The following is a 17,004-nucleotide window of genomic DNA, read 5'->3' on the forward strand; positions in this document are numbered from 1 at the left end:
GTGCAAAAATATTCAATATAAAGAAGAAAGCACTTCATTTACTAATCCAGGTTTTAAGAGGGGCCCAGAATATTTCAGTTCTAAAGGATGAGGCAGATTCTCCATTGATCAGGGTTTTCCATCAGAGCACAAATAATGCTCTAAATATACAGAAGCTAATTTAAGAAAGTTCTGCATGGGTTTGTTATTGGCATAACATCATTGGTTAAGGTTCAATTATAAACATTTCCAAATTTTATAGTTTTCTTTATATTTCTTCTGGGAATACAGAGCCTTGAGTTTCTCTTCCCGACACTAAATTTTTATTTTATTCATATATGCCACTAAGCAATACCCCAGCTTAACAAAACCTCATCTTAGTGAAAAACCACAGCAATATTTGAGACCATATGTGACCCCATTATTGAATTAAGAATCTACATATGAAATTCATAGCAACCTTTTCTGCAGTATTTCACAATATGTACTTCAGGAGAATTTACTTATACTGACAGCTCAAGTCAGCCACCAATATGTGTAGGATAGGAAGAGGCTCATTTCTGATACCACTACTAATATTACCCTCTCCACAACTGCTGCTATGACTAATAACATCATTGAATTTCTTATGCTCTAGGCACCCCGTTAAGTGTTTTTATATAAGAGGGATGGTCCTTACTTTAAAGATTTTTTTTGTGATGGGGGCATATGAGACAGTTGTGCCTCTTAGTCATTCATTCAACAAATGGTGAATGAGAGCAACTGTGTTTAAGGTATTTACCAGCATTTATTCATCGGAGAGGGTCTGAGAATGGTGGGATGGAATGTGTCACAACTTTCAGACAAGCCTACAGTATGTAAAGTATTGAATAGTATAAACACACATTTTCTACACAAAAGGCATCCTTTTCTAATTAATAGTAATAATGAACACAAAGTCAAATTAGTCTTGAAAATGCATTTCTTGAAAATATATTTCTTAGGGACCATAAATTTAAAAAGCAGGAAAAAAGAATACAAATGGAAAAGAATTTGAAAAAGAATATATATATATGTATAACTGAATCACTCTGCTGTACACTTGAAACTAACACAACATTGTAAATTAACTATACTTCAATTAATAGAAAGGATACCTATAGAATTACAGGGAGAGAAAGAGGTTCTTTACAGAGAGAAGCATTTATGTATCTTTGCTTCCAACCCCAACAGTTAATCCAATTAATTTTAACCAGAATCTGCATTATTCTGCTATATACAATATAATGATCTAATTATATTAATGGTATAGAGAACTGATGTATAGCGCTATGATTTAATTAATACTAGTCCTTAATTTATTTTTATTTTTAAACATGCAATTGTCTAAAATTTAATTATGTGTTTTAGTTAACACAAATGTTGGTTTTTCTTAATGTTTTGAAAGAGGACTGGCTTTGGATGTGTGAAGTCAGTTATTCTAAGTTTTCCCGGTTTCTTTTTTCACACCAGAGAAGAATTCAGTCTGAGTCCTGATATGTAACTTCTCTAAACTCACTGAAGTTGTTTTCATCTAGTCACCCTACTTCAGTTATAACCTCTGTGGTTACTTTAACTATTTAAACATATTAAGGTACACTAAAAATTAAAAAAAAAAACTGTACATTTTATCTAATAATGAAAAATACAGTCTCCTTTTCCATTTTCTGATGAATTTTGCTTTTCTTCTGTCTTCGTGAGTTCTTTTTATATCTATTCTTTCCTTGCATACCAAACATACCACAAACCAGAATTAATTTTCCATCATTATCAACATTCTAGACTTCAAAGCTTGTAAACTTGATGTATCTTCTGATGTGGCTATCATCACTTGATATATTTGGGTTGTAGATTCAATTTTAAACAGATTTGATTTTTTCAAATTAGCCATGAAAATATCTAAGGAGAGCTCTCATATGCCTCTTAAGTCACCTCTCTTCCAGGCAAGATATCTTTATTTCTTTCAACTGTTTTTCATCAGACATGGTTGCAAGCCCTCTCACCAATAACTGGACGCATTCTACCCCATTTTTGTCTCTTTTCAAATATTGTAGCAAGAATTAAATCCTCTGGGTGGGTTATGCCCAGTCCAGGGTATAGTGGAACTGCTGTCTTCCTTAATCTGGTAACATGGAACTAGCTTTGGGGGTGGCCATGTCAGGCAAGAACTAAAAACCAGGGACATCTTCAGTAACTCTTATTATCTCAGGTCTCCTAAACCCTGTACTTGTACAATTGATTTCTTTTAGCCTGACTTCAGGGCACTGCCTTTATCTTTCACCACCCTATCTAAATTAGGCTTGCCTCTCCCACTCTTCATCTCAACCTGAATTTGGCCTTGGAGAAATCATCTCTATCTGAAATTTAATTATTTATTTACTGCTATGCAACCTTATCATCTATTTACCCAAAGAGAATGACAACACCATAAGAGTGGAGCCTTGATCTTATTCACCTAGGTACTGCCTGGCATAGAGAAAGTGTCTGATGAATTCATCATTCAATAAAGTCTACCTTCTTCAATTCTGAATAAATCATTTGAATGCTAAGTCTGTCAATCTAGCATATTACCCAATCCGCTGAGACAACATCTATTGAAAATTTGGTAAGAATGCCTTTCATGCCTTCATTCGAGTTATATATACCCAGTCTTCATCAAATTCTGTTGTTTTGTTAGAATATAATGAGAGGGGTCATGTACAGAGTATACGTTATCTAATTCCCTTCAGAGTGACAATGAGCCTTAATTATCACATTCTGGGAAACAGCATCCTAACGCTATTACCTACCTCAGTGCATAATCTGGTAAAAGTTCTCAATCAGAAAAGAAAGGGAAATACCTTTATTAAGATCAATGTAAACTATATTTATACTATTTCCCTGATTTATCAATATAGAAATCCTATCAAAAAGGAAGGAAGATACCAGTTGTTTCAGAGACCCCGCATCGAGGTGGCTAGTGGCCACTTTTTTTTTTTCTCTGTCCATTTTACAAAGAGAAATCCTCTGAGGATCAGCATTGAGATCATTAGTTTCACCAGTTGTTTCTGGAATTCATCATCTTTGTGAAAATTGGTAATTTGCTTCCTGTCCTCCAGTGTGAGGCCCACTCCTAATTTCTAATGATCAGGGATAGTCGCTTTATAATCACAATCCTTTCAGTGCAGAGGGACACAAACCATCTAGGCTTCCGCTTGCTGCAGCCATGCTTTCCCAACGTGACCATCATTCTCTTGTGTGCATGAAGAGAAAATCAACACAGGGACTGGGTGGCTCTGCTTTCCACCTGACAGCTGTTAGGTGCGCTAAACAATGGGCCACCACACTTTCTTATTTGTGCTCTAAAAATAGCTTGACTGTCTAAGTCTTAAGGTTTTGCAAGCCTCATCCCATGTTTAGCTCTTCCTACACTGATTCTTTTAGATTACGATTCCTCCTTTTTTCACACCATTTGCTTCTCTTTCTGTTCTCTGCACAGCCAAGCTTATCAGTTAGTTCTCAGAGTAGCCACACTAGTTAGTGCTTCAGATGCCTCTCCATTTTCTTCTCTCTGAGATAAATTATCGTCATCGTGTCAGTACTTCTTTTTGGGAATCTTCACTGTTGAGTTTCCCCTTCTTGTTAGGGTTTTCCTCTAGGTATCTGCATCAAGCACTATTTCTCTTATTTACTGCTGAACCTCAGTATTTAACGCACTTTCCGGAACACAGTAGGTACTCAAGAAACATTCATTTAATGAATGAGTAAATATTCTCTGTAATTCTTTCATTCTGACTTCCTAAAGCTTCGGGCACATACCTGATTATGTCCTTGAACTCTTCCTCATCTACTGGAGATGGCAGATACTTTCTTATATTACCATTAATTCTTCTTTACCAACCAGGTTATTGTTTTTGTTTTTGTTTTTTTTCCTTCAAAAGTCAAAGTTATATTTTAAATAGTGATACTCAATTCAGCTTTCATCATATGCAGAGGTATGACTTATTGATGGACAATAAAGAAGATCCATGGATATAAATAAAAACATATTAAAAATGTTGAAGTATCATATGGTATTATACGATATATATTAATTGATAAATCAGCATCATAGTTATCAGAGCATACGGCCTTATAAAAAGTCTGCTTTGTATTCAGCGTTCAGGATTTTTATCTTAATTCTGAGACTGCATACGATGGTTCCTTACTATATAAAAAATAATTTTAAAAAGAAAGCATGAGAACAGTAGAATGGGTTTAATTAACATTTTTCATGACCATCTTCCACTGGATACTAGATACCTAACTGCCCTCTGAGAGGAATGTCTGATGTGTACGAAAGGGTTATATTCAAAATCTGACCCAAATCTTTTGTTGATATGAGAAATCAGAATTATAACTTACTTTGACTGTGAATATCTACCAATATTTCTATCTTAATACAAATTCCCAGCAAGCAACTAACAAAATAAATTGCTGAATCCCCGATCTGGAAAGAAAATCAGCCAGTTTATCTATCATCTTGATTTTAGGGATAGTCATTCAAGACACACGCGCTGTTTTAAGAGACTATGAGATGCGGAATGTTAACAGCCTTCATTGTCAGGAAACTTCCTAAAATTTCGTCTGAATTCCTCATGCATCACTTCAAGCTCATTTCCTCTCATTGAACAGAAGCGGGACAGCTGGTCAGCACCTTCCATCTGCACTGCCCTCCGCCTTCCTCTAACTGTGTTACAGAACACCCTTCTGAAATGGGAGCAGGAGGACAATTTGAAACAGGAGAGAAAAGTCTCAGGGAAAAAAAAAATCTTGTGGGAAATAGCGTTTTAAACTTAACTTTGAATGGGGCTACAGATTAGGTCAGGGAATGGGCTAAAATACTGAAGTGCCGTTCCTTGAATAATTCAGACTGTCTTAAATAGTATGACAGGGTCATAAAACACCAGGCCTGGATATTAAAGATGTTTGTGCTTCATCAAAAAGTCTTTGACTGTGACTCTCTGGCATACTGCCAACAAGGGCAGCTCTTTGGGGGAAAACCCTATGCCAAAGGCCAAAGAGGCAGCTGTGTTATTCAGCTCCTGAGAGCTTCCAACTCAACACCCACACAAGCTCAATTATGAACAAATTAAAGGGATCCAGACTGAACATAGTAATTCTGGTAATTTAAATAAATAGAGGAAAGTCTACAATTAGTAGGAAAAGATTGATTTTCTGGAAAACCCAGAAAATGACACCCTAACCCCTTTGAATAAGCATAGTTACATCTAATTATTTAAAAATAACTTCCCTTTATTCATCATTTTAATCATTTCTGATCTGACTTAAACGTGGCCACATGCATGCCAGAAATATAGAGGCAGAATAGCTGCAAAAAAATCTATAACTTTTAGATATATAGAAATTCATGATGCTGAGTAAAATTATAATCAGGGATTACACCTACATTTTAGATCACATAGATAAAATGTTGTTATTCATTTTTACTTTCTTCAGATGCAGAGAAAAATTTCGAGTCATTCAGAAAGAATCACGGATTCAATATTGGGGAGGCTATTATTATAACTCACTATATTAATAGAATAAAGAACAAAATACACATGATCATCCTGCATAGATCCTTAAAATCACTGAATAAAATTCAGCGTCCATCCCTGATTAAACAAAGTGAGCAAATAAAAAACTTTTCAAGAAGCTAGGAACACAAACATTTAAATTGATAAAAACATTTCTAACAGGAACGAACAGCAAACATTGTAATTAATGGGCACACACACGGTAAAGGCATTCCTGTTTAATCTTTAAATTCATTTTTGATGAGCTGATCTAAAGTTCATGTGGGAGAATGAACTTATGTGAAGAGCCAAAGTAATTTTACAAAAGAAGAGCAGAGGAAGATTGCTCTATAAGTTATCAAAATACAAGATAATAGGATGACAATTGAAACAGGGTGATACTGGCATGGCACAGACCAATATATCAAGAGAACAGCATGTCTAGAAATCACCCTATGTATGAAAGACATTTAGTAGTCAATGTGATTGCATTCCGAATTAATGGGGGAAGGACGTAAAAGTCAGTTAGTGTTATGAATAATTTGCCTATTTACACGGAGTAAAATTTTCCCACCTAATAAACCATGAATAAAAATATATTATTGCTAAACATTAAAAAAAAAAACAAACCAAGCCTTTAAAAGTACAGGAAAATAAATAAGATAAATAAAACCAAACAGTCATGAAGGAAAAGATGGAAAAATTTGACTATAAGACTAGAACCTTTTTTATAGTAGAGGATACCATGGTCAAACTAAGAAGATGAATAAGAGATTGCAAAACATTACTTACAACATACATAATAACATTCTAAAGATGCAAAAGAATTAACAAATGGAAACACTTTTGGCAAAGAATATGCATAAACAAATCAGAGAATAACAAATACAAATGGACCAAATCCCCTCATCCAAACCAAAAAATCCAAACTCTCAATTAAGTCCAAATTTAATTAAAAGGGGAGAAGTAAGTAGTAAATCAAGATTCATGCATATAACATAACACTACACAATTAGTATAAAGAAACACAATATGTGACAGAGATGCTTGTACATGGATGGAATGGCAAATAGGTAGAATATTTTCTATAAGGATATACATAGCAAACTATTTTAAAATCACGTTTGTATCTCAGGAATAAAAGGAGGAGATGGGAATGAGAAGGCTTTATTTTTCACAGTAAGAACTGTCTGTCTTTGGAAACATAAGTGGAAAGAAATAAACGGAACCCACTCACCTTTAAAATAATTTGAACATAATATGCAAATTAAAATACTAGCTTAGACTCTGCAGCAAAAATGAAACAAACAAAAACAAAGAAGGTACCGACGAGGCCTATTAGCCTTTGAAAAATTTTAAAGGCTTTATAAAGGAGGAATACCCAACATAAATTATGCAATAAATAGGAGGTTTATCTTTTTTATTTTGTACCATATGAAATTGCTGTTTTTCTAGGTCAAAAATAATCAAATAGCACTAATTTGCTATTCAGCCTAAATATTTTTTTTTTTTTTAACTTTTTGAAAAATGGATCTTGATCCTGCTGACAGGATTATTCCTCTAAGTATAGTCACCAATCTTTTTAGCAAATATATTAATTCCTTACATTGGCCCAGTGCTATATGTAGAAAACTAAACTGCTTACAATATCTTTTTCATCTAATCAAACAGGAAAGACACTTCCAAATGTTCACCATTCTGGTATCACCTGAGTTTATTCACTGAGAAAAATCAACATATTTATTGAGCTCACTCAATTGTTCTGGGAATAGGGATTCAGAGTGGCCCTAGAATGTTGACCTCAGAGACCTCAGAAAGACTGTTAGCTTTAATTTGGCATTTCCTGGAAGGGACCAAACTTTGATAGTTACTTTAAAAATGTTTTCATAGCATATTTTACCACTTTTGCTGTATAGTGCATTTAAGCCAATGCTTTTAGTTTGATACCCGTGTCCTGAAGAAAATAGCTCATGACTGCCCAACTGTGTAAAACTGAACAAACATTACTATTGTCATTTATGGTATAAGTACAATAAAATGCAGTGTTTGATGGCTAACTTCATATTTTGCAAGGACTATTTCAATCTAAGAGAGGCTACTTCTCAAAAACAAAGTTTTCAGTAAACAACGTAAACAAATCCTGTTTCTGGACATGGCTTAGTTTTTATTTCTGTGGATCTGATCATTTTCTTCTTTCTTAAAATGGATGCTATTTTTTTCTTTTGCAGAGACTTTTAAAAACTGTACTACCGGCCAATTTTTTTTTTTAATTAAATGAGGAAAACAGTAATGTATTTCTCACCCCAAATTAACAGCAGTTTTTATCCATTCATCTTCTTTATAGAGAAATTGGGAAGACAGAACAGGAAATATTTATCAAGCACTCTATAAAAACAAATTGCTCCTTAAATTATTAGTAATAACCTATGTCACTGTCACACATTATTCCTTTGGTCTGTCAGAGGTTCATGCTTGAGAAAATACCACTTTTTTTTGACCAGTGCTCAAGACAGCTTCCTTATTAAGGCTTTCTATCAGTCTCTCACTATAGGTGATTAGAGCAAATGTATTCCAGTGATCTAGTTAATTTATAGAAAATAGAATCAATTTCTCTTGTTTCATGATGACTGAACATTTTTCTCAACTCCTGTAAATGAGTAACAGATAAGAACTATTTATCAGATTGTTTCGTGGAACACGCAGTTTTGATTATTCTATTTTCTTGGCACTACTAATGAAATATGTAATGTGCCTCAGGAAAAAAAGCCTTGGCAAAGCTTGGCCTCTGAGCATCCAAGGAACAGTGAATATTTAGCTGAGAACTTATTTTGCACCAGCACCCTATTCCAATAGCTCTCTCTCTCTAAGGGCCCATGAGAGGGCAGCAATGTGCTTGGGTGTCTGAGGTCTCACATTCCAGGGCCTGGAGAACAGTTTGCAGGGGCCTTTACTCTGCCCTGGCAGCCAACAGTCACCCAGAAATTCCCTGTAGGACTCAGAACCTCACTGAGATTGTCTGGCATGAATCCAAGGTACCTTGACTCCCTCAATCTGACCAACCCAGACCCCTCATCCCTCTGGTATTACAGGACTTGGAGATGGGCACTTCAAGAGATAGATCTTCTCCACTGCAGCCATCCCTATCCATTGCACAGAGAGATGGGATGCCCTGTAGAAGAGGATTTATTGAACTGCATTATCTTCCCAGGCCTTGCAACAGGTATGTACATGAGAAACGGAAAGGCACTGGCAGAAGTCAGAGTACCAATGCAAAGGCAGGTGAGTTAAAGATGCTTATAGCATTCAGATCCCCCGGAAGGAACACTCCTATTTTTCTGACCTATATATAAAAATGTCATTTATCTCTCTTTTAAAAAGGGGTAATTACAATTAAATGTGTGAGAGGAGACAGGAAGATAGGATGACCATTATCGCCTCTTCCAAGCTCCAGTAGACCTTGCCCCTTAAGGTTGGAGTTGAAGAAACAAAGGCGGGATGTTCAGGAAGATAGATGGGCTGAGGCTGGAGAGCTGACCTGGATGTCACCTCACCCTCACTTACCAAGGTCCATGCTCTTTGAGGCTTTCAGATTCATTGATTCAGGCTGCCTGGCTGGTGTCACAGATCTAAAGTTGATGTGCTGATCTGGAAAATATACTGCTGAATCCACCCCTGAGCTGCAGAAAGAAGCCATATGCCATATTTAGGTTTAGAATAAAATCCTTTTTTTTTTTTTTTTAAAGGCAGCAGTTCTCATTTTGAACACAGCCCCTCATCCCTCCCTCTGTGGCTACCAACCAGGCAGTTTCAACCACTTCATAAACCTCAGGTTTCTTTTATGAGATATAGCAATTCTGTTTTCATGCATTTTATCATATTCCACAATTTAAATAATATTCTCAGGCTAATATGATGTTTTCCTCTTCAGTGATTTCTGCTAATTGGGATTCTGCTGTACAATATATAACTTTAAGTGGTAAGGCAAACCTGGAAAGCACTGGTGCTTCAAAGGATGTCACTAGATATCAGCAGAGCCTAAATGTAGGTTAAGAGAAATCTGTGGGCTAAGCATACCCTGAAAAAAAAAAAAAAAAAGCAAACAAAACCAAAACAAAACAACAAAACCAAAACCAAAACCAAAAAACAAGTGAAAGGGTTGTATCCTGTTGAATGACTAATAGCTGGCAGTATTTGCTTTTCTACTTTATTTAGGTCTACTTTCTAAAACTAATGCTGAGCAAATAGTCTGCTCATCAATAACATCAACAGGAAATAACAGGAAAAGCAGAGCTGACAATTTAGACAAGATATATCAAATGTCCTTTACAGGCTTCCTAGTACTTGTATTCAACCTCAAAGAATTCCATTTCTGCTGAATATATTACTTTTTTTGCTTGAAGATGGAGATTATCTAAGGGCATTACAGACAATGCCTCATTTCTTGATCTAGAAGTAAACTATATTTATATACTTTTCATAAATTAAATTACGGCGACTTTCTCCCTAGGTACTCTCCCCGGCACATGTATTTAGAAGGTAAATATGGTAGCCCATTTCAATACAACTTTAATCTTAAATATAGTAAAAACGCAAATCAAGTATCCTTGGTAAATCTGAAGTACTGAGGTTGAATTTTTTCAGAAAGTTTGGATTTGACACTGTAAACAATAAAATAACAACCCCAAAATTCAACTATTATGAATGAGAATCCTTCTAAAAGATACCGGTGATCTTAATTTCTTAACCAAATATACCAAAATAAGTTTAATCTTTTCTTGAAACTTATTAGTCATGTATATTTAATACTGCCTTGCAGCAATAATAACACTGCTGAATGAATGAGGCTCTGTTATTGTAATATAGTGTAATATAGTATAATACAGCATAGCACTTAAAAGCACAGACTCCAGAGCAGTTCTGCCCCGTTCTAAATCTCGGCTCTGCTCCTTACTAGCTGGATAAGTTACTGAAACTCTCTGGGCTTCCATTTCCTATGTATAAAATAGGTCTAATTACACTTCCTACTTCCTAGGGTTGTTAAGAGAGAAAATGAGTTACAAAGATTTGTAAAGTAAAGAGAATAGTGTCTGGTGCAGAGCAAGTGCTGTAGAAGCACTTAGGAAATAAATAAGCAGATAAATAAATAGACCTGATTTTGCTTCCCAAATAACTATAAGTTTCTGTTTTTCGAGTTACCCAAGATTTCTAGAGGTTTTTTTTTTTTTTTTTTTGCCTTCTCTGTTTTTATCAGACTCTCCGTGGGTTTGTGACTAAGAGCCCTTCTCTCCTTCTATTTAGAAGGAATGTGGTATGATGCTTAGGGCCCTGGGCCTGGGAGCGAGAGGCCAGGGTAGGTGGCCTCAGGCCACTAGAGCATAAAATGGACAGTGTGTATAGCACAGAGGACGATATTCAGTAACTTATGATAAACCATAATGGAAAATAATTTTTAAACAATGGACAGCAATAGAATTTACTTTATAAAGTTACTGTAAGGATGAAATAAACTAAGATATGTTAAATACTGACAATAGTGCCTAGCACACAGTAACAGCTCAACAAAAGTAAGCTATTAATCCTTTTCTTTGTTTCTGTAGGTTGGCGTGGTCTTTGAATGAGGGCCTGAGGCACTCTCCAGCAAAGAAATTACATGTTCTGCCCTCTGTATCCTCAGGTACGGCATTCAAGGATCATCCAAACTGGGGTCAAAAACATTCAGAAAAAAAATTTTTGGAAAGTTCCAAAAAGCAAAACTTGAATTTTCCATGCCCTGGCAACTATTTACATAGCATCTACATTGTGTTAAGTGATTTGAATTATATGGGAGGATGTTATATGCAAATACTATTCCATTTTACACCAGGAACCTGAACATCTACAGCTTTTGGTATCTGTGGGGGTCCTGGAACCAATTCCTCATGGCTACCAAGGGACAACTGTACATTTTTTCATGAAAATTTGCTCAAGAAGCTTAAATCTACTCTTTAGAATTATAAAGGTTTTTCTTTTCTTGCTTTTCATTTTTTCCTTCTTTTTTGGTTTCTTTCTTGGTGTCTGGCTACATTCTCAATAAAGAAAGCTACTGACATAAGCATATTAGATGTGGTATCTAGCGACAGTGGCAAAATACGTCCATTGAAAACAAAAATCCTGACCCGCTAGTGCTATTGACAGTGGCCTGGCATAATAGCAATATTTTAATTGTTTTAGCCCACTTTAAAGAATTCTGAAATGCCATGGTGAACATGATCTTCCCCCTGAGCCTTGATGTTTTGGAAGCATTTGCCTTTAAATGTGTTATTCGACCTCTATTTGCACTTAGGTTTTTCATCCTTTGATCTCTTGTGATGACGTGGTTTTAGTGTCAGAGAGACTCATGGCCTTCAAGGAACCAGTGAATTTAAGAGCTGGAAGGCTTTAAAGGTCACCTCATCTAAGTCTTCATCTTGTAGATGAGACACTGAGGCCCAAAGAGGAGACTGATGTTCCAAGGTCACACAGCCGGCCAGTGCCAAAGCCAGTACCAGACTGTGGTTTCCTGAACTTTATCCAGAGCCACAAAAGCTTTGGCTACAATGGTGGCCAGCCTGGGACACAGGTTGTTTACTGATCCTGTGTCCACAGAAGTCAGACCTTTCCCTCTTAGTGCAGTTTCATGCACACTCTCTTATGCAGCTTGCATTTTAGGTTAGTTTTTTTTTTTTTCAAGAGTGGTGCATATTGTGAAATAGAAGAAAATTAAAGGGTTAATCAAAACAGATGCCACATGTTATAATGAAAACCTTTAGGGAGGAAGTTTAGAATCAACATGAATATTCCTCATTAAGACAGCTCACGCTGCATTTAAAGTGCTCTGCTCAAGGCAGACTATGGGAATCTACCCAACTGAGTAATGTTTTGGTTAATCTACTTTATTGTTTTAGAATACTTTACCAAACTAGGCATTACGTGACTAATTAAGAATAAGAACTCAAATTTCCCCAAACTCTTGGGACACAATTATCCCCATCCCTACTGGAAAAACAAGATGGCAATGCAATAACATGATGTGGAGCTGCCATCAAAGATGATCAAAGAAATAAAAAGCTGCTTTGTGCATATGAATGTAACATATTTTTATATGTGTGTTTATGTATATATATGCATATACACATATACATACCTGGATATAGCCATTAAATGGATCATGGTGGTATGTACCTCTGCTACCAATGTTTTGAACACTGCCAATTGTACAGTTTGAAAACCTTCAATAAAGGGACCTCTCTTGACATGGTACAAAATGGAAATTAGGCTGATGTCAGATTGGCAGATATTTAAGGAAGGAAGGAACTGTAATATGAGATACAATGTGATTAGAGCCAATGTGAACTTATACTTAAATAATGAGCGTAGTACTGAATTGGTTAATATGAAAATATCTTAAGACACATACATTAGACTAGTAAAACGGTTTGTAATTTTATACTACATATTGGAAGTTTTTGGTGTGAGAGGGAGACACAATGATTAACTATAAAATATGACATATTTTAATTTTGAAGGCAGTTAGCATGTGCTCATGGCTGAGTGGGCTGCAGTGGAAGCTGCAAGTTGACAGCAGGCCAAAGACATATCTTAGATAAAGACTGTGTTTTCAGCATGAACAACCAGGGACTCTATCAAAGAGAAATGATACTCAATGTCAAATTATGCTGCATAATGAATAAATAAGGGTAGCATGAAACATATGCCAGTGTCCTAAATATGGTGACAAATCAGGAATGTGAAAGACATATAAGACCCCTCCATGAATGTTCAAGGAGAACTGTCTGAAATAAAAAGGCAGGGGAAGGGAGGGACATGCCAAAAATATTACGTCTGAAGTCTCAGGTGGCCATGCATGAGCTTCAACGATTGGCTGCTATGAATGAGAGGAGATGCAGGTCACGTATGTGAAAGAAACAGAGACAGAAAGAGACAGAACTGAGAGAGAACCAAGAGGGGGAGGAAATATGAACAGGTAGGAAATAATCAAATGTTGTCTGAACAGCTAATCAAATTCAGTATATTCTGTCTGCTGTTGATTTGTCTTAAACTTTCCCTGAGACATCACAGTAGAAAATTTATTGTCTTTATATAGATATATAAAATATATATTAATATATAAAATATTATTAATACATAAAATATTAATGTAGAAAATTTATATAATATATAGTTATATAGTATATATTTCTTATATATATAACATATGTATTTTATATATATATATTTAATTTAGATACATATTCTAAATTTTTGTCAAATAATTATTGACATAATAGTACAAATAAGTTCAGTAAATTCCTGATTTCATTTTGGTTCAAAGTACAGGCATAAGTTTAGTTTGATCAAATTTGTTTTTCACTCCTCATGAACTTGTAGTTTTCTGTTTCACAAGACTAGTTCCATCCTTTAAAGCACTACTTTTCCCTTTCAGAGGGCTTTTAACTTTTTTTTTAAGACAGGACAGCCTCCTTTTCTCAACCCTCCTGGCTCCCTTCCAATGCTTCCTCCATTGTAAGTTTCACATATCCAAACCCCCACTGCTGCTGGTCACCTAGGCAACACAGCAGCTTGCAGGATGGTGCAGGTCACAGGATCCCCGGCGGGGGAGGTGTGGAGAAAGAGAGAGAGAGGGAGACAGAGATTGATTCAAAGCTTTAGATGTGTTCCTTCCATTTCAAAAATGTCTTTGACTCTCCAGCTATGCTGCTCCTCCCTTCACTCAAGCCCCTGTCCTTTCTTGTCGGTAGTCCCAGACTAGCATCCTTGTCTGTGGCCTCCCTTATCCTTTTATCCTCCACAGCTGAACTCATTTAACATGATATTGTCACTCCCAGGCTTCAAACCCTTCAATGCTTCTCCACTGCTCCCTCAAGAAGCATGGCGCTCACAGAGCATGGCAGACAACACCCTTCCCATTGATTCTTTCCCCAAGATACTGTTTGAGCCACATTGAACACTATGCATTTTCTCTCTCCTATCATTTGGTTTTGCCAATCTAAATTGCCCTTCCACCTCTTTTCTGCCTAGTAAATTCCTTTCTATCCTTTAAGAAACCTCTCAAACACTACCTCTCCTGTAAAACCTTCCTTGACACCTACATACAGAGTTAGATGCTTGTTCCTCTAGGCTCCAATGACATTTTATATCTCATGCTCAGCAGGCTGCTACCTAATTATCTGTGTGTCTGTCTCTTCAAGAGAATACTGCATTCCTTGCGGGCAGGAATGCTTCCAATCCATTCCAATGCCTTCTACAGTGCCTAGCTTAGAGTCCCATATATAATTTTGAATGGATGAGTGAGCAAATGAATGACAATGATCAAAAGAGGACTTAAGACTAAGAAAAAGTTATACTTCCCATTGAAAGGAGATTACTGTCAATGTTAAAGAGAGCAGTTCCAGTAAAGGGTGAGAATGGGAGTCTAAACACAGCGAGTTAGGGAGGGAGAGGGTGAAAAGGAGATGGAAGTTACTGGTTCACACTATGTGATGAAGATTTATAACAGTGAGAGCCAATATAAGCTGTTTTTCAAGATCGGGGAGAAACGTGCTTTCCTGAAAAGGGAAGAAAAGAAAAATGTGGAGACACTGAAGCAGCGCAAAAGGCAGTTGCTAATTCTCAAGAATTCTAGCTCTGCAATATCTCTGAACTACCTCTGTCCCTGGAGAGTTTCTCATCCCAAAGTTTCTCCCCATCTTCCCCAGCACAGGTCCTCAGTGCCTTTCATTGTAATGGCCCCAGGAGGTATCCATAGTCTTCGGCTTCTAGCAGATATTAACCCTCCTCCATTTACCTAATCCTTGTTGTACACAACTAAAACCCGTACATCTTATCTGCTGAATACCTACAATAAGATTTTACTATCTCCTGAATGAAGTCTGATTTCCTTATCCTTGCATTCTGGGTGAGATCATCTGGCCAATCAGCCATGATAGAAGTTGCACAAATCAACTTACTTTCCCACTTCCATCTTTTCCTTCTGCCTTTCCCTCTCTCTGAAATTCTCTTCCTTCTGGGGCTCTTTTCATGTCCACACTTCTATTCATATTTTAGGGTTCAGATCAAGTGTCACTTTTTCCCCTAACATTTTCCCTGCTTCCTGTACTTGGGAATATTCTCTTTTCTCTGCCTCAGAAGCTCAGAGTATTTTATCTATGTCTTCTTGTAAATATCACTTTGTACCTTGTGTTCTAATTGTCACTTTTACCTGTTAGTCTACCATCTTCTTGAGACTAGGGTTTCATTTTGGGCTCCTGGATCCAATTTTAACGTGTTGGGGGGGAGGGGGTGGTTTCTCCATACCTCCAATAATTCTAGGACAGCAGCAGGGTTTCTGAGAATTCAACTTAATGATGACACTATCTACATGGAAATTGCAATAGATCCCACAGGCTGAGAGCTCATTCCTGTAAGACTGCCCTCCATGCTCCACTTCAGATGCCAGCTGCAAGCTCAGGTTCTCACCTGGGCTTCAGACAGATGGGCTACAGATTGAAGGTTCCAAAGACCCGTTCTTGAACTTCAGACACTAGTCACAAGTCCAGGTTGTTGCCTGTACTTCTGACCAACTGGCTATAAATCAGAGGTGCCCAAGACCGCCTCCTTGGGTTTGATTAGTTTTTGAGAGTGGCTCACAGAACTCAGAGAAACACATTACTTACTAGATCCCTGGTTTATTGTAAGAGGATATAACTCAGAACCACCATATGTAGAGTTGCATAGGGGACAAAGTATGTGGGAACGGGCCCCGAGCTTCCATGCTCTCTCTGAGTGCGCCCCTCTCCCCATAACTCCACATGTTCACCAACACAGAAGGTCTCCAAACCCTGTCCTTTTGGGTTTTTCTGGAGGCTTCATTACAGAGGCAAGATTGATTGTCATTGGCCACGGTCAACTGATTCAAGGCCCATTTCTCTGGATGGGACTGAAATTTCCAACCCTCTAAGCACAAGACTGGCTCCATGGGCAACCAGACCCCTTCCTTAGGTGCTTCCAAAAGCCACAATATTAACATAACATAAGACACTTTAATCACTCTTAATATTTAGGAAATTCCAACATTTTTAGGGGTCAGTGCCAGAAATGGGATTAAGACCAAACATATTTCTTATTATAAAAACAATACCACAGGTTTATATCTGATTTATCTCTGTACTGTTCCAGCAGTTTTGTGCACATACCCTGGGTAAACAGTAAGGTAGGATGAGCGGAATTATTTTTAAAATGGATTTCTTAATGCTACCAAACTGTCATTTTTGATTCAGGGTTGAGGCAGGCAATGGAAATGAACAAGCAAAATTAAATATGTCCAGATTTTTGCTCAAGAAACCCCCAGAGATGCTGATCTAGAACATTACTGTGATTATCAATCTAGTTCAAGAAATTGTATTTGAGTAAGATAGTTGACTTCAAAAAAACGTAGGAAGCAGGAACTTCCTAG

The 17,004-nt window shown here is 36.8% G+C and overlaps 1 protein-coding gene across 3 annotated transcripts in view; it reads right to left on the reverse strand.

Annotated features, from left to right (window-relative positions):
* Positions 1-17,004, reverse strand: part of PARD3B (par-3 family cell polarity regulator beta) — a 977,181-nt gene that overhangs the window by 373,815 nt on the left and 586,362 nt on the right. For all 3 annotated transcript variants that reach the window (XR_009055026.1, XM_057744363.1, XM_057744365.1), the window contains exon 15: positions 9,096-9,211. Coding sequence is in view for 2 of the 3 variants with exons in the window: in XM_057744363.1 (XP_057600346.1) it covers positions 9,096-9,211 (116 nt within the window). In the remaining variant the exon portion in view is untranslated. The remainder of the gene's footprint in view (positions 1-9,095; positions 9,212-17,004) is intronic.

The sequence above is a fragment of the Hippopotamus amphibius genome, chromosome 8 (genome assembly GCF_030028045.1).
Source record: "Hippopotamus amphibius kiboko isolate mHipAmp2 chromosome 8, mHipAmp2.hap2, whole genome shotgun sequence".
Classification (NCBI taxonomy): domain Eukaryota; kingdom Metazoa; phylum Chordata; class Mammalia; order Artiodactyla; family Hippopotamidae; genus Hippopotamus; species Hippopotamus amphibius.